This window comes from Ornithodoros turicata, chromosome 1 (genome assembly GCF_037126465.1).
Source record: "Ornithodoros turicata isolate Travis chromosome 1, ASM3712646v1, whole genome shotgun sequence".
NCBI classification, from domain to species: Eukaryota; Metazoa; Arthropoda; class Arachnida; order Ixodida; family Argasidae; genus Ornithodoros; species Ornithodoros turicata.
This window is the reverse complement of record NC_088201.1, coordinates 193694371-193721256: the sequence shown is the minus strand read 5'-3', so window position 1 is coordinate 193721256 and position 26886 is coordinate 193694371. Positions and strand designations below refer to the sequence as shown.

At 47.0% G+C, this 26886-nt stretch overlaps 1 protein-coding gene across 3 annotated transcripts in view; it reads left to right on the top strand.

The window, feature by feature from the left end:
- Positions 1–26886, top strand: part of LOC135378912 (atlastin-2-like) — a 277503-nt gene that overhangs the window by 158246 nt on the left and 92371 nt on the right. For 2 of the 3 annotated variants that reach the window (XM_064612076.1, XM_064612075.1), the window contains one exon: positions 15936–16016. In XM_064612076.1, coding sequence (XP_064468146.1) covers positions 15936–16016 — 81 coding nt within the window. Of the gene's footprint in view, positions 1–7873; positions 8659–15935; positions 16017–26886 lie in introns of those variants that run through there. The other variant, XM_064612077.1, reaches the window with a different exon arrangement.

The window sequence follows — 26886 nt, the reverse complement described above, 5'->3', positions numbered from 1 at the left end:
TGGTCCCGGACGGACTAAACAGGAACAGTTCTCAGGTACCCCTACTTGCTTTTAGGTACTGGGTGACAGCCAACGGCAAGTACATCTACGTTCGTGAAATAATCGACGAAGGTAGCCAAGAGACTTTCATAAGGAAACACTTGACCGAACAGTGAAGTCTTCAAGGGAGCGACAACGTAGTCCTCACGCTCAACACTTTTGGATGCATGTCGAGTTTGAATCCCAAGCGATGTGACGTAGTGAAATGCCACATACAAAACCAGTTTTCACCGCCAGAATACCCCTTTGAAGCAGGTGTTGTTCCTGATATACAGGGTGTCCTAGAAAACGTGTCATTGAATTATAAGAAAAAAACAAACCCACCTAGAGTCAATGGCATTTGTTCTTACTGGGTTTTTGCCACCTCCTCATGTGAATGTCGTGTACTTATGTAAATTTTTGAGAGCTTAAGTCGGAAATTTGCCTAGTAAAGGTCACTTTTTTACCCAACCAATGTGAAGAGCGTTTCAAATTTAGTCAAATTAATGTAAATTGACAGGGGTATTCAGGAGCTATCCCATCGGAAAAAATAGCCGAACATGAGGCTCTACGGAGGTCGCACAGAATAGCGCACGATGAATTTTTCAGCGCAATCCTTGTCAGTCCGACGAAAGGAGGTTGGAAACCCAGCCCTCCCCGACATCGCAGAAAGAGATAAAACAGGCACGGCTTATCACGTCCGACTTTCGCTGGGATAATGCTTTCCCTCTCCCAATTTTAGGAACTGTCACTTTTTCTACTATCACTCTGTGGGCTGGCTTCGGAACCTCCTTTGGTCTCACTGCGAGCGATGCGCTCAAAAAGTCGTCGCGCGCTATGGTCCGGTGCTCCGAAAAGCATGATATTCGGCTATTTTTTCCGAAGGGATAGCTCGTAAATACCACTGTCAATTATCATGAATTTGACTGAATTCGGCACGCTCTTCATATTGGTGGGGTAAAAAAGTGACTTTTACTTGGCAAATTTCCGAGTTCAGTTCGCAAATATTTACATAATTAAACTTGTAGTACATGACATTTACATTAGGAGGTGGAAAAAACCTAATAAGAACAAATGCTCTTGACCGCATGATTCTAGATGGCGTAGTTTTTTTATTATAATTCAATGACACGTTTTCTGGGACACCCTGTATGCAGGGATGTACTCTGGGCGCCCACTGACATTGACATCGCGCAGAATATCAAAACTAGAGGGCGCCGATGACTTATTGTTCCCCAACGTTCAGGACATGCAAGGAATTAATCTGCTTCTGGAGGAGATCAGCTGTAGAAATTGTAACGGGAAAGATTTTGCGTTGCAGACATAACGAATGCCTTATCGCAGTTAAAACAAAATGGGATAGACATTTCAAAGTCCCACCTCAACATCTGGTACTGAATGTGCAACGTTGAATGCTGTGACCTGCGTACTCAGAGCCGAGTGCACCTCTAACGACGATATGGCCAACTCACTGCGGAAGTTGTGGAAATTGAATCACATCGGCGTTGTGAATAATTCGTCAGGGAAGAACATAAACGACGGAATCAAAAAAGAAAAAAGGAAGAAAAGCAATTCAAACATGGTCAAGAAAGCGAACTGAGCTACTCGGTTGCCCTGCCTCTGGAAGGTTTCAGGAGAGAGCTTATCTAATAACCGATAAATGGCGGAATGTTGTTTGAAGAGCTTATTTACCGTACATAATGAGACGAAAATGCATGCATTACATATGATTTGTACTTGTATCCTACTGGACTGTCTATTGTCTTAAAAGCGAGTTTCCACATTACCGTGACGAAAATGCATCGAAAAAGTTTGATCCTTAGAAAAATCGTCCATAATTTCAGTTGTCCATATTAACGAGGCACGATTGTAGTCGATATAAGTAAAACATTTTCGAAAATTTCCGGCTTCTTCGGCTATTGTGAATATGGGTCAGAAACAGAGGGAAGATGTCGAAAGGAAAATAAGGAAGGCCGAGGGAAGTCCGGTGTCCCGGAAACTGGAAGAACTCGCCTCATTCAGGCATGCGCAGGAGCCGCAGCAGTACACGAGTGCTGCGAGACCCAGCGGGTTAACACGGCCCTGAACTCAGCCTTCCGAGTCGCGTGTGAATGCACGCGAGCTCTCCAGCCCATCAATGGCCATTTGACGGTGCTTGCTCTCACAATATTATTATATTGTCTCTAGCGTAGCTAGTTTAGCGTTAACATTTCTGGACACTGTAGGAAGGAGGGCGAGGTAGGGAGATAACCTTCGGGAGAGGTCCTTTTCTCTGTCTCGTTCCCATTGCCAGTAGTTCATCATGCAATGTCGAATTGCCGTCATTGAATATAGGAAACCAGATCGGGAGGACGGTGTCGCCTCCAATTAAAGTGAGCTAGATGTACGGACGACCCTGGAGAGCTCTCACAAGGGTCAACAGTCACACCAACTACGTAAAGCTACGTTGCTATTTTTTAAGCGACACAAGTAAATACTAGCTGAAGAAACTTTTATTGTCTTGGAAAGCATGGCAAAGTGCACACAGCAAGATTCCTTCATTTAAGAGTACGTAAAATAGCCCGTTCTTGCAATTTTCCAAATGTTACACGACGAGCTTTTTGGCTCTCATCGGCACAGCGTAGGGATGTGACACGCTCTTGGGTCGGCACAAACACTGTGTCTTTGCAAGACATCAATGTTCCAGGGTGTTAGCAACACCTCTGGAGACCGCAGTGCAATGCCAGAAAGTACAGATACAAATATAAAAATGAGCGAATGCTCATTTTTATATTGTGGCAGGATTGTGGCAGTATATTGTGGCAGGATTGTAACACGCTCGTGGCACGCTTGAATTGTAAACATATGCCTCACGTGCAGCTATGGAGTATTCGCTCATTTTTATATTTGTATCTGTACTTTCTGGCTTTGCACTGCGGTCTCCAGAGGTGTTGCTAACACCCTGGAACATTGATGTCTTGCAAAGACACAGTGTTTGTGCCGACCCAAGAGCGTGTCACATCCCTACGCTGTGCCGATGAGAGCCAAAAAGCTCGAAACGGCCGTCCACAGCTGGGATTGTGGCACGCTTGAATTGTAAACATATGCCTCACGTGCAGCCATGGAGCATTCGCTCATTTTTATATTTGTATATATATTGTGAGGCAGAATCATCGCCATGATCATCACTGCATCTTAGCGCGAGTTGCAACCACCCGCATTCATTCTTCCTGCCCTCATTAAACGGCTCTTCTCTCGCCCTTTCGCTATCTCACATTTGGTGGAGGTGCGACTTCGAGATCCCGACTCTCCTGACTACGCATTCCCCAATTGCCGTTGCCTTTTTCTACCTGTACGCTGGAGCTGCGCTCCGGACGTTCCCTTTTGTCTATGGCTTCCCCCAATGTTGCAACCGGCGACGCCGAAACGGCGCCTGCGAGACCGCCTCAACCTCCAGCAGCACGTCAACGAGACCCGCCCATATTTTCCGGCACCGGTACGTCCGATATTGACGACTGGTTGGCTGGCTACGAAAGGGTGAGCAAATTTAATGCCTGGGATGACAGCTGCAAGCTCACCAATGTGACGTTTTACCTGACGGACCTTGCGAAAACTTGGTTTATCAATCATGAAACGGAAATCAACTCCTGGTCAGTATTCCGCTCGCGTGCTGTTGATTTGTTTGGACGACCTGGACTCCGGAAAGCCGACGCCGAGCACAGGCTGACCCAGAGGACACAATTGCCCGACGAGACCTTTACTTCTTACATTGAAGACATCCTGTCCCTGTGCAACCGTGCAGATCCGACGATGTCAGAAGAGGCCAAGATCAAGCACATCCTGAAAGGGATCGCGCCGGATGCATTTCATCTGCTTGTAGTAAGGTCACCCTCAACTGTTCAGGATGTTGTTGCTGCATGCCAGCAACTTCACGATGCAAAAAATTTGAGAATTCCTTCCCAGTCGCTGCCGTTTGCTTCAGCCATTACTTTAGACACATCGGATAGTGAAGCTGTACGGGCACTTGTTAGACAGATTCTAAGGGAAGAACTAGCCCGGCTGAGCTCAACGTGCCAAGTGTCTTCACCCTCTCCTGATAGTCTGCATGCGCTTGTGCAACAGGAAGTGTCCGCCGCGCTCTGCGCGGTCTCAGTAACGCCCAGGCAGGACTTTGTAACAGCGCCAACCAGTGCGGACGTGACTCACACACGCCCGTTCCACCCCCTCCAGCCGATGCATCGCACATATGCCGACGTGGTTCGCACAGTTCCTGCATATAACGTTCCAGCGCCTCCAGCATCGGACTACGAAGCCGTCGCCCCTGTAACGGCTCTATATCCTCAGAGAAGCCCTTACGTACTCCGTCGAGAGCAGCCGTATTTGCCCCCGCGCCGAGAATCGCGTACGTGTTTCTACTGCGGCATCCGAGGTCACATTGCCCGTGACTGTCGCCGCCGACGCAGGGACTTCGAGTATGATTCAAGGGCCTCAAGTTCATACAGCGCCTCAGGACTCCGGACCCGCCCTACGTTTTATGACCGGCCTGACGTGTCCCTTCGCACTGGCTACAGAGACCGTCCAATGTCACCCAACGGTCGTCGATCACGATCCCCGTCACCACGGTTTCGAGACCCACGGCCGCCGCCTCGCAACCGCAGTCGCTCACCGATGCAGGAGGAAAACCAATAGCCGCGGTCCGAGGAGGGCGGACTGCGAAACGGGTCATGAATCAAAATCCTCCCCGAAACCTCATCCTCATTGTCATTGATGGCCTCAGGCTCCATGCTCTCGTCGACACTGGTGCCACCACATCTGTAATAAGTAATGCGATTTGTAAGAAACTGCGCAAAGTGACAACTCCATATGATGGACCTGCACTTCGGAGTGCTGCAGCCACAACTCTCTCGCCTACCGGCATATGCAGCATATGCACCGCACGTGTCGTCATCGAAGGAGCCTGGTATCCTGTTCAGTTCGTCGTTCTTCCTTGCTGCCCGCATGATGTCATATTAGGTTGGGACTTTCTCGGAGACCATGGGGCACTGATCGACTGTTCTGCCGAAGAATTATCTCTTTCTGGTATGCCCTGCTATGACGATCAGCACGTCAGCCTCCTGCCCCACAAACTACACGTCCTTTGTGACATATGCATCCCGTCCCGCTCCACAGTCTTCGTTTCCCTCAGCGCCGGCCCGGACGCGCCCGGCTCGACAGATATCATTGTTCATCCGCAAAATGGCTTACTCACTGCCAAAGGCCTGATTGCTCCTTCATGTGTGTGCACCATAACAAACAAGGAAGTGGTTATCCCGATCACCAATATCTCGGAGGGTCCCGTTTTGCTCCCCACAGGATCTTTCATTGCAACATGTGACTTCCACGATGCTCCTCATCTTATTGCTGTCCTGAATTCGACCGACAACTCCTCAATCCCTTCGACGATCCCGGCTTCTCAGCAATACGATGCTATCTTTCATTCAATGATGGCGCCACATTTACAGCCCTCTGAAAGGCAACAGCTTCTTGCGGTGATAAGACGCTACTCCTACCTTTTTGACATTGGCACATCACCACTCGGGGTCGCACGACATACCACTCATCGCATTGACACTGGAGATGCCGCCCCTTTGAGGCAGAGGCCGTACCGAGTTTCTGCTTCGGAAAGGGCAGTCATTGAAAAAGAAGTGGATCAAATGCTCTCGAAGCAAATCATTCGACCCTCGTCCAGTCCGTGGGCATCTCCAGTCGTGTTAGTCACGAAGAAAGACGGGAGTATCCGCTTTTGCATCGACTATCGCCGTATCAACCGCATTACCAGAAAAGACGTCTATCCCATGCCACGGATCGATGATGCACTCGATACCCTTCGTGGTGCGAGCCACTTCTCGTCTCTAGACTTGCGGTCCGGCTACTGGCAGATCCCCATGGCCGAGGCCGACAAGGAAAAGACTGCCTTCACTACTCCGGACGGCCTGTTCGAATTCAACGTCATGCCGTTTGGACTGTGCAACGCCCCAGCCACTTTTGAACGCATGATGGACTCTGTGCTCCGCGGCCTTCGCTGGAAAATTTGCCTCTGCTACCTTGACGACATTGTCGTCTTTGCGTCCACTTTTTCCGAACACATCAAGCAACTCGGTGACATCTTTCAATGCCTCGCAAAGGCTGGCCTACAACTTAACAGCAAAAAATGCAAGCTTGGGTACGACCGAATTAAGGTGCTGGGCCACGTCGTCTCTCGGGCAGGCATCGCACCGGATCCAGAAAAAATCAGGGCTGTGTCATCATTCCCTCAGCCAACCACACCCAAGGATTTGCGCAGCTTCATAGGTCTCTGCTCTTACTTTCGTCGTTTCGTCAGAGGTTTCGCGGATATTGCCGCTCCGCTCACGTGCCTCCTCAGGCAGAATTGCAAGTTCTCCTGGTCTCCTGAGCACACGGCTGCCTTTTCCCGTCTTAAAACAGCTTTGACGTCGACGCCCATCCTTTCTCACTTCGACCCAGCTGCGCTCACTGAGCTACATACAGATGCCAGTGGCGTGGGCATCGGGGCTGTTCTTGCTCAACGCGCACCTGATGCTCCTATGGAATCCGCTGTCGCCTTCGCCAGTCGGACACTTTCACAGCCTGAGAGGAACTATTCGACAACGGAGAAGGAATGCCTTGCCGTCGTATGGGCTGTCAAGAAATTTCGCCCCTACCTTTATGGACGTCCTTTCCTCATCCTTACAGACCACCACGCATTATGTTGGTTGACTACTCTCAAGGACCCGTCGGGACGCTTAGGCCGCTGGGTGCTGAGTCTCCAACAGTTCGACTATACTGTGAAGTATAAATCCGGGCGTAAGCACCGTGATGCTGACGCACTATCTCGCTGCCCTTTGCCTGCCTTGACTCCTTCCGCAAAAGAAAGTGACGCGACAATCAATGCTCTCTCTCTGCAACCTGTCGACCTTCCCCTCCTCCGGGAATACCAACTTCACGATCCCGACTTCACAGAGATCATTCGCCACCTCGACGGCACAGCCCCTTCCTCTGACCGCAAATTGCAGCGTAAATGTAAGAACTTCACGCTGCTGGATGCCACTTTGTACAAGCGTAACTACGATCCTGAAGGCCAACGACTCTTACTGGCTGTGCCTCGGCAGCTCCGTCAGCAAATCCTCAACAGCTTGCACGACGACCCCACCGCTGGTCACTTGGGATTCTATAAAACCTACGACCGTGTACGAAAGCGCTATTTCTGGCCCAGAATGTACTCCAGCGTCTACAAATACGTTTCTTCCTGTCTTCCCTGCCAACGCCGGAAGCCGCCTGCATCCCCCTCAGCCGGTCTCCTGGAGCCTCTTCAACCCCCCCCCCCCCCCCATGCGCCCTTCGATCGCGTCGGCATCGACTTGCTCGGCCCTCTTCCTACCACGCCATCTGGCTACAAGTGGGTTGTCGTAGCCATCGACCACCTCACACGCTACGTCGAGACCGCTCCGCTTCGAACAGGTTCTTCCGACGAGATTGCCAACTTCTTCATCCACTGCCTCCTGCTCCGCCACGGCGCTCCTAGAGTCCTCCTCAGTGATCGTGGCCGTCCATTTCTTGCTCACTTCCTTCAAGATATTCTCAAGGCATGTTCCGTCGTCCATAATCTAACCTCCGCATACCATCCGCAAACCAACGGTCTTACTGAGCGGTTCAACCATACACTCGGCGACATGCTGTCCCTTTATGTGTCGTCCGACCAAACAAATTGGGACACCCTGCTGCCTTACCTCACATTCGCCTATAATAGCGCCATCCAGTCCACAACTCAGTTCTCCCCTTTTCCGCGGGACTCGCCCCTTTTCCGCGATCTACGGTGTCTTAGATCCCGACGCATCAGACCCCCATAGTGATGGAGCGGATAGTACGCCGAAGGGCAGTGGGAGTGTTAAGCCCCCCATCTGTGTATTGTGTGGTAGGGCAGGACATAAGGCGTCCGACTGCCGGGTGTCCCCGAGACGGCGGGAGAAAGGCTCATGTTGGACATGTGGTGACGTGGGCCACCACGCACGTAACTGTGGGAAAAGGGCGCGTGACATTGATAAGCAGGGTCGAGCTGCGTGTGTGTCACGTGCGGGAGATACTAATGAGGAATCCCCGGAACGGGAATCGGATCAACCCCATACAGAGCCCAAGATGGTAGTGGATATGGTTCAGGCCTGTGGAGGTGTCGGGCTTGTGGGAGAACTACCATCGTGCGTAGGTTTTCTAGGGGGGAGAAAAGTCGAGGTGTTGAGGGACACAGGGAGTAATATGGTGCTGGTGCACCGTAGCCTGGTCGCGGAGGAGCAGTTGACTGGGGACAACTGCACAGTGTACTTGGCCGACAACACGCAACGTAGCTGGCCAGAGGCGCGGATAGACCTGCATACTCCATATCTAGAGGGCATAGTATCAGCGTATTGTGTTGATCAACCTTTGTTCGATGTGATGATAGGCAATGTGCCGGGGGTGCGGACCGTAAAGACCATCACGGAGCCGCCCCAGGTTGAACAGTTGGACAGTACGGCACAAGGAGGGGAACCCTCTGCGGAAGGGGTGGCTGGTGTGGTTACAAGGGGCCAGACCAGGCAGGCTCGCCGATCACGTCCACCACTTAAGGTACCGGAGTGCATGGACAAAGAGGTGAGCAGAGAGCAGTTGGCTCAAATGCAACGAGCGGATCCCACACTCTCGCGAGCGTTCAGTGAGGTAGGGAAAACGATAAGCAAGCCAAGGTGCCGCAATGTTTACCTGTTTGAATTAAAACAGGACGTGTTGCATAGGATATGCCGGTTGGAAAGCGGGCGAGACGTGGAGCAGTTGGTAGTTCCGTCGGCCTTGCGCATGATAGTATTGCGCGAAGCGCATGACTCGTTGATGGCAGGGCATTAAGGCCAGAGGCGTACGATTGATCGGGTGTTGTCAGAGTTTTTTTGGCCTGGCGTGCAAGGTGACGTAAGGAGATACGTGCGCTCTTGTGATGTGTGCCAACGTACCGCGCCGAAGGGCAGATGGCAGACAGCGCCGTTGGGAAACATGCCTCTGATTCATATCCCGTTTCAGCGGGTGGCCATAGATATCGTGGGTCCCATTAATCCACCATCTCAACAGGGGAACAGGTACATACTGACGCTGGTGGATCTTGCTACTCGATACCCAGAGGCGGTAGCCCTAAAGAATGTAGAGACGGTTACGATAGCGGAGGCGCTAGTAGAGATGTTTTCACGGTTGGGCATCCCACGTGAAATCTTGAGCGACAGGGGGTCCCAGTTCACGGGCGACCTCATGAAGGATATTGCGAGGTTGCTGTCCGTTAGGCAACTACATACAACCCCATACCACCCTATGGGGAATGGTTTAGTAGAGAGGTTCAATGGAAGCCTTAAGCAAATGCTGAGACGCATGGTTCAGGAGCAGCCACGGCACTGGGATCGTTATATTGCCCCAGCACTGTTTGCGTACAGGGAAGTGCCGCAGGCGAGTACAGGGTTTTCGCCTTTTGAACTGTTGTACGGGAGAACTGTACGCGGTCCTCTGGCGGTCCTCAGGCAACTTTGGACAAACCAAGCACCGGAAGAGGCAGTACCCGTGTACCAATATGTTCTGGACCTAAGGAATAGGTTGGAACAGACATGTAAGTGGGCGGAGTCAGAGCTCCGTAGGGCCAAATTGTGTCAGTCTAGAACATACAACAAAAAGGCACATGTACGTGTACTACACCCAGGACAGAAGGTCCTTGTTTTACTACCTACGGTACCGAGTAAACTTACCATGCAGTGCAAAGGACCGTACACAGTGGTCAAACGCCGGAACGACCAGAATTATGAGGTGCACATGGGCGAAGGTATCAAAGTGTTCCACATAAACTTGCTGAAACTTTACATTTCACGTGACACGACTGAATGTGCGGCAGTCGTGGGCGAGACAGTATTTCGTGATGAGATTGCGTGTGCAGCCGTAGCTGAAGAAGCACCTCTTGAGGAGCAGATAGATATCCCTGCTCCGGGGTTGGTTCCGGGACAGTCTTACAATGATGTGACATTCGCAGACACTTTGGGCGAAGGGGAAAAGGTAGAAGCACAAACGTTGGTCAAGGAGTTCCAAGAGATTTTTTCAGACCTTCCGGGTCGCACGAATGTGCTTAACTGCCACCTCAGGCTATCGGATGACAGGCCGATACAGGCAAAGCAGTTCCCAATACCTCAGGCGTTGCAAGAAACGATAGAAAACGAGGTCCAGCTCATGCTACGTGTGGGAGTTATAGAGAAGTCAGAATCTGCATACCGGGCGCCACTGGTAGTGGTGAAAAAGCCAGACGGTTCTAATAGGTTATGTGTGGACTTCCGCAAGCTAAATGATGTTTTGGTATTTGATGCAGAACCGATACCTCGGGTGGATGCCATGTTAGCCCGAGTCGGCAGGAAACGCTACTTTTCTAAATTAGATTTAGCCAGAGGGTACTGGCAAATACCAATGTCGGAGTCGTCTAAAGAAAAGACGGCCTTTACAACGGAAAGCGGCTTATACCAGTTCAAGTACATGCCTTTCGGACTGAAGACCGCGGCTGCGGTATTTACCAAACTTGTGAGGGAAGTTATCAGGGGTATACCGAACGTCGAGCACTATATTGATGACATACTTGTGGCAACAGATACGTGGGAAGAACACCTAATGGTATTGCGGCAGGTGTTTGAGAGAATAAGGTCTGCTCAACTCACTCTCAAACCAAAAAAAATGTGAGTTTGGAAACAGAGCAGTGTTGTACTTGGGGCATGTCGTGGGACAAGGTCAGATCACCCCGAACCCTGACACTTTGGAGAAGGTAGGTGCGGCGCAAAGGCCACACACTAAAAAACAAGTCAGGTCACTGTCCATATGCTAAGTGACGAAAATACGCTTATGATGCACTGCGACATATTCTAGGGCGACCAGATAACATCTACTTTGCAACTTAGTTCAGTTTTCCAAACATCTCTATTGTACAATAATATCACGCTACAACCCGATCAATCTAACACACCATCGGTAATCATGTCACACAAAATCCGCCCCAAACAAGTCACACGAACCCGTACCAAAAACAGTGAAACAACACTCTACTGGAGAACCTTGTTGACGGCAAGGCTCCATCAATCACAACATATTCCAATGTTTGGGCAACACTCTGCTGCAGCTTAAACCTCATAATCTACTCAAAAAGTCAGCTCCGACATTCTCGCTGCCCTTGATGTATTGCACAGTGAACTCATACTCTTGCAAAAACAAATTCCATCTCGTCACCCTAGAGTTCACACACGTGTTCTTCTTAATGTATTGCAGAGGTTGGTGATCTGTTTGTACTATAAAGGAACGTCCGAACAAATACCACTGGAACTTCCGAATACCCCAGACAAGAGCCAGTGCCTCCCTCTCAATAGTGGCGTAGTTGCGTTCTGCGGCTGACAGACGCCTGCTAGCACAGGTTACTAGTCTCGGAACCCCTTCATGTGTTTGCAGTAGCATAGCGCCCAGGCTTTGCATCGAAGCATCTGTCCTGAGGATAAATGTTTTGTCAAAATCAGGCGCCACTAATACTGGCGGAGTGGAGAGACACCGTTTCAACTGAGCGAATGCATTCTCGTGTTGTGGTTCCCATGTAACTTCATTTCTAGCACCCTTCTTCGTCAAGTTAACCAGTGGAGCCGAGACTTCTGCAAAATGCGGGATAAAGTCCCTATAAAACCCTGCCAAGCCTAGGAATGACCTGACTTGTTTTTTAGTGTGTGGCCTTTGCGCCGCACCTACCTTCTCCAAAGTGTCAGGGTTCGGGGTGATCTGACCTTGTCCCACGACATGCCCCAAGTACAACACTGCTCTGTTTCCAAACTCACATTTTTTTTGGTTTGAGAGTGAGTTGAGCAGACCTTATTCTCTCAAACACCTGCCGCAATACCATTAGGTGTTCTTCCCACGTATCTGTTGCCACAAGTATGTCATCAATATAGTGCTCGACGTTCGGTATACCCCTGATAACTTCCCTCACAAGTTTGGTAAATACCGCAGCCGCGGTCTTCAGTCCGAAAGGCATGTACTTGAACTGGTATAAGCCGCTTTCCGTTGTAAAGGCCGTCTTTTCTTTAGACGACTCCGACATTGGTATTTGCCAGTACCCTCTGGCTAAATCTAATTTAGAAAAGTAGCGTTTCCTGCCGACTCGGGCTAACATGGCATCCACCCGAGGTATCGGTTCTGCATCAAATACCAAAACATCATTTAGCTTGCGGAAGTCCACACATAACCTATTAGAACCGTCTGGCTTTTTCACCACTACCAGTGGCGCCCGGTATGCAGATTCTGACTTCTCTATAACTCCCATACGTAGCATGAGCTGGACCTCGTTTTCTATCGTTTCTTGCAACGCCTGAGGTATTGGGAACTGCTTTGCCTGTATCGGCCTGTCATCCGATAGCCTGAGGTGGCAGTTAAGCACATTCGTGCGACCCGGAAGGTCTGAAAAAATCTCTTGGAACTCCTTGACCAACGTTTGTGCTTCTACCTTTTCCCCTTCGCCCAAAGTGTCTGCGAATGTCACATCATTGTAAGACTGTCCCGGAACCAACCCCGGAGCAGGGATATCTATCTGCTCCTCAAGAGGTGCTTCTTCAGCTACGGCTGCACACGCAATCTCATCACGAAATACTGTCTCGCCCACGACTGCCGCACATTCAGTCGTGTCACGTGAAATGTAAAGTTTCAGCAAGTTTATGTGGAACACTTTGATACCTTCGCCCATGTGCACCTCATAATTCTGGTCGTTCCGGCGTTTGACCACTGTGTACGGTCCTTTCCACTGCATGGTAAGTTTACTCGGTACCGTAGGTAGTAAAACAAGGACCTTCTGTCCTGGGTGTAGTACACGTACATGTGCCTTTTTGTTGTATGTTCTAGACTGACACAATTTGGCCCTACGGAGCTCTGACTCCGCCCACTTACATGTCTGTTCCAACCTATTCCTTAGGTCCAGAACATATTGGTACACGGGTACTGCAGAATCATCGCCATGATCATCACTGCATCTTAGCGCGAGTTGCAACCACCCGCATTCATTCTTCCTGCCCTCATTAAACGGCTCTTCTCTCGCCCTTTCGCTATCTCACAATATATATATACAAAAAGAAAAAATAGCTAATGCTCTATGGCTGCACGTTGAACATATGTTTACAAATTTATCGTCCACTCCCAGCCGAGTACAGCTGTTTCGTCCTACTTGGGACTCATCAGCCCGGCGTAGGACACCCGGCGTAGGACACATTGTAAACACATGTTCAACGTGCAGCCATAGAGCATTAGCTATTTTTTCTTTTTGTATATGTACTTGCTGGCTTGCACTGCGGCCTCCACGTGTGGCGCTGTCACCGTGGAACATTGACGTCTCGCCGAGACGCACTCTTAGTGCCGACCAAGATCGTGTCACTTCCCTACGCCGGGCTGATGAGTCCCAAGTAGGACGAAACAGCTGTACTCGGCTGGGAGTGCACGATAAAATTGTAAACATATGTTCAACGTGCAGCCATAGAGCATTAGCTATTTTTCCTTTTTGTATATGTACTTGCTGGCTTGCACTGCGGCCTCCACATGTGGCGCTGTCACCGTGGAACATTGACGTCTCGCCGAGACGCACTGTTAGTGCCGACCAAGATCGTGTCACTTCCCTACGCCGGGCTGATGAGTCCCAAGTAGGACGAAACAGCTGTACTCGGCTGGGAGTGCACGATAAAATTGTAAACATATGTTCAACGTGCAGCCATAGAGCATTAGCTATTTTTCCTTTTTGTATATGTACTTGCTGGCTTGCACTGCGGCCTCCACATGTGGCGCTGTCACCGTGGAACATTGACGTCTCGCCGAGACGCACTGTTAGTGCCGACCAAGATCTTGTCACTTCCCTACGCCGGGCTGATGAGTCCCAAGTAGGACGAAACAGCTGTACTCGGCTGGGAGTGCACGATAAAATTGTAAACATATATATATATATGTATAGAAGAAATAACAGAAGAAATAAGTTCGCACAGAGCACCACCAAAGGAATATTTTCAGATGACTTCATTTAATTCATTTTGAAATTACACAGACACGACGTTTCGAACGGTGGACCGTTCTTTTTCAAGTGAAAAGATATAATGAGTTGGTCAAACAGAAAACACTCACTTTCGTGTGCTTCGACAGTGGTGGGGGAAGGGAAATCGAGCTGTGCGAACTTATTTCTTCTGTGTATTAATACGGCGCCGTCTGAATCTTCAAGACCTTCAAGAATATATATATAAATATATATATATATATATATATATATATATATATATATATATATATATATTCCTTTTTTTTCTTTTCAAGATGATGTTGCACTAAACGGAAAATTTATGTCTAAAATTGTTGATGCTGTGAAGCCATCACTGTTCAGGAACGTGACAGCATGTTAATGCATTTACTCCTGTGTTTGATTTTGATAACGCGAACGGCACGGATGTTCTTGACTTGTCGGCCGGATGAAGAGTTTAATTATGAAAAATATAATGATATTCACTCCAATTAGCTCTAAACAGTTAACGCATAGGAAAGTTGGAAAGCGCAGAAGACAGGGCAGCCTGTCATGTCCAATGTGGACACCCTGGTAGCGCTGGTATTGATGTAATTGCAGGACTAAAACATGCTAATGTATTCTACTATGAAGGCAACATCGAGAAAATAAGTCTCTGGACAAAATACCGTGACGGTCTTGAGCCACCAATCCACTTGTGGACACTCGAAGACACTTCCATCGTCACGCCAAGATGTGGACACTTTTTCCGAACCTTCAATGCTAATCGTTATTCTATGGAAAGCAGATCGAATGCAATTCTTCAATGGAGGTCGATGAGTTCGCAGGTTCGCTGCAGGCTTGAGATCTATTAAGCTCTCGGTAACAACGCTACAGCAACAAGAAAGCTTAGATAGTTGTAGGGAACGATGGGGATATGTCAGCTAGTAGAAGAAGAGGAAGGCAGAGACGACAGAAAGGTGTGAAGGAAACAGGACATTTCGAAGTTCAGCGAGAGATTCACTGAGCATCTTACCTTACAAAAGCCGCGTTGTCGTTACATTATTTGGCAACGCATGATTAAGCTTGGTGGATTAAAATTTCTATGCAACATTATGGACGGAAAATAAACGACAAACTTTGGACGAGAGGGTGTAGCAGGGAAGTTGGCACATGTTTATATCGACTTTTCTACTGCACAGGACATGGTGATACAAGGTCAGTGTAGTAAAGACGGTATAGAACGCCTACATGCGTGCTATCTCGTCCCTCTTATTATAACGTTTTGTCTCCGGCGCTGCGGAAGATCAAGACAAACTTTGGAACTTTTTCCAAGAACCTTCCGGCTCGCTTAGCCAAAAGTGCCTATTCGCACATCAAGTGTTACCTATACTTTTTATTTCCATGCACCAAACACAATTGGAGTAATCTCCCACCGTGAACATTCAGCGCAAAAAAAAGAAGAAAACATTATGCAGTTCCTTTCCTGGACTGACAGACTGCAGCTATGATGTATTCCACGCCTCATATCTGTATACTCCTTTAAAAAAATGTAGCACTTCGCTTTTCTGACCATTTCTACTCACTATTATTGCCCCCCCCCCCCACCCACCTGTGCCCCGAAAATTTGTAGTATGCTGAAATAAATAAACATAAACATAAATAAACAAAAAGCATAAAAGTTCAAGGAAGCATGATCATCACAAAAGCATTTTCAATCCAATGTACTTACATGTGTGAACGGTGCTTTCCATTTAATTGCATTAGCTTACAGCTTTATTTAATGTAAACAATTATCTGGAATAGTAACCCTCACAAATATCGCAGTATAACAGCCGCACAGTAAAGGTATCATCTATTTCAGGAGGACAAGATGGGCGACGAACTATCAAGAACACAGCCATGCAGAGCTCCTGCGCACAGTGAACAGCGCACGCATAGCCAGGTAAACATAACTCATGTCACATACCTCTTAGAAGTACATACGTATATTGGTGCCGGCATAGAAGACTATGTAATTATCTAGGTGTTCTGGCGTGCAGAGCTGGTTCTTCTTTTATTTTTATTCCTCCATTTCCTATCCTTGCTGCATCGGATGGCAACTAAACAGTACTGGTGCTGTCCAAAGAAAGACGTTCGTCATGCAGCGTGCACTCTGCAGTTGAAAGGGAGACGTTTGCTTCATGACTTCGCAGTGTCGATGTTAATCTGCTCAAGTACTGCTGTTGTGTCAAGTAGATAACTAATGAGAAAAAAAAACCGCAAAAAGAACAAGGACTGCGGAAGTCGGCCGGAGGCAGCAATATCAACAACTCAAAGCACGAGGTCAGATTTTCTCTTCAGGTGGTCAGCAGGATTTGACTGGCTCTGAAATGGGATAGGATGACCAGTGACGAAACCAAAATAACAAAAAAAAAAAAAAAAAGAGCGCTATGACTCCGCCCGGTATCGGTCGCGCGTCCGCGCGTATATGTTCTTATCTATCGCATAATGATTAAGTAGAGCCGCAGATGTTCTTTCCCGCACAGAAAGACAAAAACGTATACCAGAGACGTGTTCGAACGACTGGAAGCACTCCAATTCAGGAAGATACCTTCTACAACGTGTGTCTCCTCCCAGATGCCCGCTATGGTCATCTGAGTGACAGGTAATGGAACATGCTTGAGTGGGGAGGGGTGGGGGCAGTGACACTGGATGAGACACATGAGCCAGAAAATAAATCTTCTCATACGATTAACCCTTGGTTTCTTTGCTGTCCTTGAATAGTCCCTCCGATGGAATAATGAGGCGCCTGACGAAACTATTCCCAGTAGGTGTGCCATTCCCAATTAATCTTTGTTACCTCAAAATGACCGTTTCTGATCATAAAGTGTGAAAACTAAAAAAAAAACAGTGATTTATCCAGATCTCTTCCACCCTCTTCAAATCTTTGGCGTCATCGCCTCTCTTTTTTAATTGCGCACTCCCATGATGGGGACTTTTCTATTTCCCCAATTTTTTAAACACCCCAACATGCTTGAAATTCTGCATAAACCACTATAGGGGACGGTAAGCACAAACAACACAAATAAAATATCTGCTACGCTCAGACGCGTATGGCGCGAACCCCTGCATTTGTCCCAGCCACTTTTGCTGATTTCCTCAACTTCCCTTTTGCCATTAGCAGTTGGTGTCGCGCGTTTGAAAATGCAAACACTCACTTATTTCTACACTCTAGGTCAAATACAACATTCATCAAGAACAACGAAAACTAATTCATTTCACGTGTGCTTGCTTGCAATCATAATAGGTACTGAGTCCGCACACATGCGCTTTGGGTATCAGATCAGGTTCCGACACAGGTTCTACATCCAGTTCATACGACCCACATCTAGATAAGCTTATTTTATAATGTTCATTGGAGAGTTTTTTTTTTCTTTTTCGCCAGAGCCGAAACCGTACACCCCACATGTAGAATGTTTTATTGCAGAAAGTAGACACACTATCTGTGCCGAACCAAGATCGCGTCAGTTCCGTGCGCCGTCATGATGAGTCTCAAGTAGAGTAAACGGCTGTCCCGTGCTCGGACGGCACGATGAACTCCACATGTTCTCCACATGCAGTGAGAGAGCTTCGGCACCGCGCTTTCTAATGCGCTTCTGTGCAAGGCGGCCCAGCAGGGGGCATCTGTACATGCAGATATTTGGTGAGATGGCGCCATCACGAACCCCACTTCCGAGTCCCGAGGTGTTATCCGTACCGCGCTCACGAGATGAATGGCGAGACTTATGGATGAAGGGCGAGACGAGAAGGGTAGGAGACTTAAACAGTGGCGGTCGGGACATCGGTCCAGCCCTTGCCGATGGGTTGCTAAACCTCCGAGCCCTTCCCACATCTCTCAGTGTGAAGTGCGGGTGACGGGTAGGAGCACCTCTGCATGGATCAATTTTTTTCTTTCCTTTGATATCGGGGCAAAACGCCCCGACCACAGTTTTATACATTGTATCAACAGACTTCACTGCGAAATACATCGTACTCTCTGGTTCGGACACTCACAAAGACAAAAATGTACAGGAAAGTCAAATTTTTTCATCAAACAAGTCGTGGCATCGGTCTGAAAATATCGTTGAAATCCAACGCATAAGATTTGGAGACTGTCATGCGACAGGATGTGAGTCAACCTACGTGACAGCGGGTCTATTCACAGTACCTACACTGGACATGGACGCCAGAGCCCTCAGGGTAGTTCGGATAGAAGCCAGCATGAGACAGAGTCAAACAAGGTTGTAAGCAGAAACTTTACTGTGAACCCTCGGGGGCGGACAGTGCAACGCCAGCAAGCAAGCAATCCAGAACCAGAGGCAAGAACCCGGTGGGGCACACCAGCAGCCAGAACATGGTAGGGCAAACCCGCAGTCAGAACCAGGAACCCAGGACCAGGTGGAAGTTCGAACCAAGAGCCAGGCGGTTGAATTCCACGACGATGCCAACGAACAGCCAGGAGTCCTCGTTCCCTCGCAGAACACAATCGCCCGTGCACCTCTGTCCGTGCCCCTTAGGTCGCACCTCTGCACGTTTTCCCCCGAGCTTCTTCTTTCCCCAGGTGTGACCAGAACCATGACATATACCTCCATTTAAAATAAGCAAACAAAAAGTATGTGGACGTATCCTGAACGCGCACGAAATGATGGGAAAGGGATTTCAGATTTATTGCACACAGCACTGAACACTTGCAGAGGCGCCATCCCAGTTTCAGAGCTGATTGATGTGCCGTCTGAGGAGATCTTGATGGGCATAAAGGATCAGGGGTCGGATTCACAAACGCGATCGTAAGTTATGCTAAGATGCGCTAAGACGTCGTAGTCAGCGACGCGCGTACGACGGCGTCGTAAGCGCGATTCACAAAGCTATCGTAGTGGAGAGGGTACCCCCTTTGACGAGTAAGAGGAAGTTGCTAGCTTCCTGTCACGTGGACGTCCGAGAGAAACAGCCAAAGGGTGCGAGACTATGTTTTCGCTATGGTAACGATGACGAACATTTGTAATCGCACCAATAAGTGTCGTCCCGTTAGAAGAAGACGAAGTAGTTCGTCCCCAAATGTTTTGTTACTGCACGTGCTCTCGGTCTTTCGGTAGCCATAATGGATGCCATGCAATCACAGGCGAAACGCGTTGGATGACACAGCAAATATATTCCCAGTATGTTCGTCTCGGGGAGGGGGTGGGTGAGGGTGTTTTGTAAGCGGTGTGTGGCACCCAGTTTCGCAGCTTTTATGGCTTCTTTTGCCTTTCTTGCAGACAATTTGGAGGAGTGTTGGGGGTGTCTTAGCGGGGTGTAGGGGATGCTTGAAAAATCCCTGCGACCCGATTTTACGGGGCACAAAGTTGAAGCGTTTGCTGAAGGTTACCAAGCAAAAAAAGTGCCTCAATTTAGCTTCGGGGATGGTCTCGAAAGTTCTGTACTTCGAAGGCTCTCGAACTACAATGTGTAGGCCCGTATTACGGAGTCTTTGTTTGCCGTCTCCGCATCCACCGCTGCCAAATAGCACCGCCATATTTCTTCGTAAGACTGCTCGGGAGCTCTCGCAGGATTCCGCCGTAAGCTGTGAAGATTTTGCGACACGCGCCCTTCGTGAATCTACACTTCGTCGTAACTTTCCCTTACGACGGAGATACGACAGATTCCGTCGCACGAGCTCTTTGTGAATCCGACCCCAGGACGTCGTGGACTCACGTAAGATTAATATACGGAAAAATGGGGAATACATTGCTACACGGAATGCACTACTGACATATCAAAGGCCTAGACTTCCAGGAAAACTCAAAGTAGGCGACCTCTCGGCAGATGTTCGACTCTACAGGGTGTCCCAGCTAAGTGTATACAGACTTTAAAAAAATATATATGACACTTTTTCCAAGATGAAATCAATTGCAATATAGCATATGCTGAAAGGCACTCCCTAGGAAGGCATTAGCAAAGTCCAAAGGCAATGTCTTAATTAACTTTCATTAATTAACTTGTTAATTATAAAAGCTACAAAGTTGTCCCAATGAGAACATCTGTTCCTTTCGGTCAACTGATATCGTAGCCGTTTCTAGAACAAAAATCCGTTCGATAGATCGCGCACAAAAAATTCGCAAGGGAGCGCCATTTTTTTCTTTATTTTGTTCATTGCGCTTCTTAGAAGACGCGTCTTTGCTTCATCCCCAATGTGACAGGGAGAAAGAGCACACTATCGCCTATCGCGTCCTGGAAAAAGATTAAAAGGAAACAGAACATGCAACCCAAGATAAGGCCAGTTCCGATAGAATCACCCGATACATTTGCTTCTGTTTTGTTTCCACAAGTTAAAGCTCATCTTCGACGCATGAGGCGGCACTGTGCTCATTCCCCCTCTCACGTTGGGGATGAAGGAAATACGCGTCTGCGAAGATGCGCAATGAACAAAATAAAGAAAGAAAGGCGTTCCTTCACTATTTTTTTGCGGGCGATCTATGAAACGGATTTTTGTTCTGAAAACGGCTACGCTGTGTGTGTTTTCACATAATACTTCACTGGCTTCGCACTGGGCTTTCAGAGGGGAGGTTCTCATCCTGACGGGAGAACATCACGTTCCACGTGACCTTACCACGCCACTCGCTCAAACGTCGCTCACCTACGCATTGGTGATGAAGGCCCAATAAGGCCGAAACAGCTGTCCAGTGCTGGTATTGCGACGTTTGGGACTTATAAACATATGTTCAACGTGCAGCCAAAGAGATTTTACTACTTTTTTCACATATTATACAGGGTGTCTTTTTTAAGCGATACAGACTTTTTTATTTAAAAAAAACTAAGGGCTATAGACATGCTGTTTTTACTTCTATCGTCTCTGGGCCGGCGGACGTTCTTGGCCATATGTTGCTCAACCGTCAAATCAATCATTACCTAAAAATCGTTTTCCCAATTAGAACATCTGTTCCTTTCGATGACCTGATATTGTAGCAGTTTTCAGAACAACAATCCGTTCAGTAGATCGTCTACAAAAAAATCGTGAAGAAACGCCTTTTTTCTTTCTTTATTTTGTTCATTGCGCATCTTAGGAGACCCGTCTTTCCTTCAGTCCATCCACACTATAAAAACACACGTGACAGTTTATGCATTTTAATTAGTTTCACCAATAGAGCGCGTAAACAAAATACAGAAGTCGACACAGAAGATTTTTGTTTAAGTTTAATTTGTACAAGCATTCGCGTGGAGGTCCACGCTTCCTCTGGTACAAAGTGAAGTGGTGACACACAAAAGTATATATAGTATATTGACACGAAAGTATATTGACTCCCCTCTTCGTATAGGCTTCCAATAGAGCGCGTTAAAGCTGTCCCGCACGAGGATTCCGTGTCAGGTCGACCTCTATCAATGAAAATTTGAAGAGTTTCGCCTAGATAGGGAACAAAGCACGTTTAAGCTACGGGTCCCAAACTTATGGTAAATGTTTTACATGTAACAACGCTACAACAAACACGCCTGGTAATTCCTTTAACTTAAAAACCCTTACCATTAGAGCTTGTCAAAGTTGGCCCGCATGAGCGGTTCCGTCGTCACATCGACCTCGAGTTCGCAGGCAAGAAAGGACGTTTAAGCCATAAGTCCGAAATTTATGTTAAATGATTGACAAACATCCACACTACAACAGACACGCGTTACACTTTGTGCATTTTAATTAGTTTCACCAACAGAGCGCGTGAAAGCTGCCCGCACGACAATTCCGTGTCAGGTCGACCTCTATCAATGAAAATTTGAAGAGTTTCGCCTTCATAGGGAACAAAAGACGTTTGAGCTACAGGTTCGAAATTTATGGTAAATGTTTTACATGTATCAATGCTACAACAAACACGCCTGGTAATTTCTTTAACTTAAAAACCCTTACCATTAGAGCTTGTCAAAGTTGGCCCGCATGAGCGCTTCCGTCGTCACATCGACCTCGAGTTCGCAGGCAAGAAAGGACGTTTAAGCCATAAGTCCGAAATTTATGTTAAATGATTGACAAACATCCACACTACAACAGACACGCGTTACACTTTGTGCATTTTAATTAGTTTCACCAACAGAGCGCGTGAAAGCTGCCCGCACGACAATTCCGTGTCAGGTCGACCTCTATCAATGAAAATTTGAAGAGTTTCGCCTTCATAGGGAACAAAAGACGTTTGAGCTACAGGTTCGAAATTTATGGTAAATGTTTTACATGTATCAATGCTACAACAAACACGCCTGGTAATTTCTTTAACTTAAATACCCTTACCATTAGAGCGTGCCAAAGTTGGCCCGCATGAGCGGTTCTGTCGTCACAACGACCTCGAGTTCGCAGGCAAGAAAGGACGTTTAAGCCATATGTCCGAAATTTATGTTAAATGATTGACAAAAATCCACACTACAACAAACACGCGTGACACTTTGTGCATTTTAATTAGTTTCAACAATAGAGCGCATTAAAGCTGGCCCGCACGACAATTCCGTGTCAGGTCGACCTCTATCAATGAAAATTTGAAGAGCTTCGCCTTGATAGGGAACAAAGGACGTTTAAGCTACATGTCCGAAACTTATCGTAAATGTTTTACATGTATCACCGCTACAACAAACACGCGTGGTAATACCTTCACCTTAAATACCCTTACCATTAGAGCGCGTCAAAGTTGACACGCATAAGCGGTTCCATCGTCACATCGACCTCGAGTTCGCAGGCAAGAAAGGACGTTTAAGCCGTAAGTCCGAAATTTATATTAAATGATTGACAAACAACCACACTACAACAAACACGCGTGACACTTTGTGCATTTTAATTAGTTTCACCAATAGAGCAGTAGTAAAAGAATAATACGACTTAACGAGCAACATGACACCTTCCTCCTCTCTCACCCCCAATTTTGCAATTTGCACCCCACCCAATTTTTTTAAAAATTTTTTTCGATTTTTCACTTAAAATCGCTCATACACGCATAAGAATGCGATAATAGAGCGTAGAAGATAATTTTCAATTAATAAATTCAATCACTATTCATTCCAACGAGAGAGAGAGAGAGGAGGAAAATATCAAATTATCGTTAAGTCGTGTTATTCTATAATGAGACACACGAAAAGAAGCGCACATACGCATAAATGCACTTTCTAAACTCATTTAATAATTCAAGTCATTACTATACACATTCAATTCATTAATGTGCCAGTCCAGGTTCGGTAACAGCATCAGCCCATGGGCGCCGCCATTTGCAAAGCGTCACACCAGGCAGGTCGGAAAGCATCACGTCAGGTGGCAGCACCGCTGTCATCATGGGGACTTCCGTGGAATGCAGAAAGAAACAAAACAAAAAAGTGCTAACGAGGGGAAAACACGCGCGAAAATAGGCACACACACACACAAAATTTTCACCATCGCGAATATGTGCGGGCATGCACCGACGAGAATAGCAACAAGTGTCATTGACAGAATGGCGTACAAGGGAATTGCGAACATGTTTGGGCATGCACGGACAAGAATAATAACAACAAGGGGAAGACTTTCTGCTAATCGCAACAAGGTAAATCGACAAACATACACTACTGCAATACACGCTGTCAAGTTATCGCAGTTAGGGTGTAGGTAAACGCGACAATAGAAGAAGTATTAAAACGACAACTCACCGGCACCGAAGTATTTCCACACACATCACTCAGTCAAGAACAGTCGCTCGTCACGAAATCCGTGGCGAGGAGAGCACCAACAGCATGACCGCCACTCAGAGATCCACCCGAAGCAATGAAGCGTCCGTTGATTTCTCCACCAGGGCATCAAGAGCTCTGCACTGTCATTGGTCGTGACGTCATCCGTTCCAAAGGTCGTCCAGAGAGGAGAGCTTCGCAAATCCCCCTCTGTTATTCATTAAATATAGTAACCAGTTATGACGTCACTGTTTATGGAAATCTTGCATTAAAGCGAAATCCAGACGGGTGCGCACCTACACCACAACCGTTGCCCTAGCTTCCCCTGCGAGAATGAAGCACTAGTCTACCAGACACCGCGCTGTTTGACGTCATCATTTCCTCCCATTGTCTGAGGCTGCTCCTGTGAGCACCCAACCACCGCCCAAACAGTCAACGTTTCAAAGTTCGCTCTTGCTATCAGGAGTGAAGAATGCGCGCCAGACAAGAGTGCTTCATGCTCCCTGGTATTAATTGAATTTACATCGCCATATTATTTTCTTTACTGCGCTATTACTGATTTTCATTCTTACATTAAAGATTACGAAAACTACTACTACTACAAAAAAATGCTCTTGCTCCTGTTATTGAAGGTCATATGAAATTACTCTAACTTTTAACAGCCATAAATTATATTCACTCATGAAAGGAAACACCATCCATGCGCAAAGGCTGAGAAAAAAAAACTGATACTTGCAATTCAGCGCGATTTCCTCGAAGACTTACTAAATGACTAAATAAACATATCAAAAAGCGCTTTTTCTACTTTCAATCATTGAGAACAATATCAACATTTTTTGTACAACAATTCAAGAAACTAATCATCGCTCTCTTCGTGGACGCTGTTGCTTCTGTCTAGAATAACTGCCCCTATTGAAGATGAGAAAATAATAAGCGAGCCTGGACCACTCAAAGTGATCAATAGGCTTACTGAATGCACGAAAATCATATTTTCTTTCTGATTTTGCACTTTAAAAGTAGCGCACTATCCACAAAGCGTGATCTCAGTTGTCTCGCGACGTAAACCCCCAATTATTATTATTATTATTAACCATAAAGCGCGCCAAGTTTTCCTCAACCCCCATTTCTGCTTGCTACATGATCTGTCATGCAGTGACGCAGGGCAAGAATGAATAAATTTAGCATATGAAACGCATTTTCACCATTCCGTTTTGCAGCTTGCTTCCATGAGCAGACACACAACCCTCCCTTTTTTGTTCACGTTCGCTATGAAATTTAATTATTATTACTTGAAATGGAACAAATTGCAGCAGATTCGTCTCACAGAGACGGAAATTTGCATTGAACGCTCATATACCCGATTTTCTGCGCTACGACTGCAAAATTAAGCACCATCATCAACACATAAGTCATAATGGGTGTCATGCCTTATCGAGCAATGAGCATACCGACAGGCATGACAAAACACAGAACAAACACACACTCCCGTTTCTACTGTCCGAAAATTATGGAACCGCGTAATTGTACGCACCCTGAATTTTACCAGGAAATCTAAACTTGAACAGAGCTAAAAGCCCAACAAAAGCTAACACCGACAAACAACAACTGAAACACAACAATTAACAAACACACCCATTCGTTTCTGCTGTCTGAATTCGCGCTAAATGCGTGAGCGATTCCAAGAGCAAGCACACCGTTTGAAGAAAGCCTAACAAATGTAGCTCAACACAGCCCTCGCCACAATAGCCGGGTGGGAGGCTGCACGATTCACAAAAAACGACTTCTCTTGCTGATTTTGCTTTTAAAACACGGTTAACTGGCAATTAAGCGCTCCAAGTTTTTCTTACTTCTCATTCCTTCCTCCGTCTTCCGCGTCCTGTCATGCAATGAAGCATGGCAAGAATTAGTAACTTTAGCATATGAAAGTCATTTTCACCATTCCATTTCGAAATTTGCTTCCATGAGCAGGCACACAGCCGCCCGTTTTTTGTTCACATTGGCTATGAAAATCCAATAATCATACTTACTTCCAACAAATTGCAGTGAAATCCAGATTCGATTCACGGAGACGATAATTTCTACCCTCTGCGTTAAGCGCTCAGTATTGATGCTGGAATTGTAATAGCTATGACTGCAAAACTTAAGCACCTTCATCAACATAACAGTTCTAATGCGTGTCATGCTTTATCGAGCGAAGGGCATGGACAAGAATCGTGAAGCATGACAAGATACACGCTAACAAACAACAACTAACAGACACACACACACATTTCTCCTCTCAGAAAATTATTAAGCAGCATAATACGACATACTCTGAATTTTACCGATAAAACTAAGTTTGAACACAGCTACAAGCACGACAAACGCGCAATCTATCAACCTACAACAATAACTGACGGTTAACTAGCAAACACACCATTTAATTCTACGCTAAAGGCATGAGCGATTCGATAAGAACAAAGCACACCGCTTTATGAAAGCCTGACAGCTATGTAGTTTTAACACGGCCCTCGCTGCGATAACAGCGTGCAAGGCTCATAAAATCGGTGCGAATCCTTGTAAATTAGCGTGCCCAAAACAAGCACTTCACCTTGCCCGCAAGTCATTCCACAAAGAACTCTATTAAAAAACGCGCGCGATAAACCTCATTTTTTAAACTAATATTTCGCGCAATCGTACATAACTTCTTCACTCGAATCGACAGGAATAGGCATACACAAAGAACTTACTTGTCAAGTGGGGTCCCCGCATAAAATACGCCCGCACACAACAACAACAATAAATGATGACGATTAGATGGGGTGTGGTGGGGTGCTGCGGTGGGGTGAGGCACGCACACAGACACACATACAGACTCACATTTTTCACTACACACAACGAGCGTCGCGAGTCTTCACAGTCACAGAAACCCATATTATTTCTCTAAGTCAATAATTATTCATCGCAAAACACTGCCCATATATACTATGTATGCAGCCATGAAACAATAGAGCTTCGGTTCGGATGTAATAGGATTCACCGTCTGCCGACCGACGCGTACGAGAGAGAGAGAAAAAAAGAAAGAAAAACACGAGTGAAAGCAGGCCAGGAATGTGCGTTGGCTATGGCTATGCGTACAGAAAAAAAGAAAGAAACGGTGCCATCATGCTCATATGCAGCAT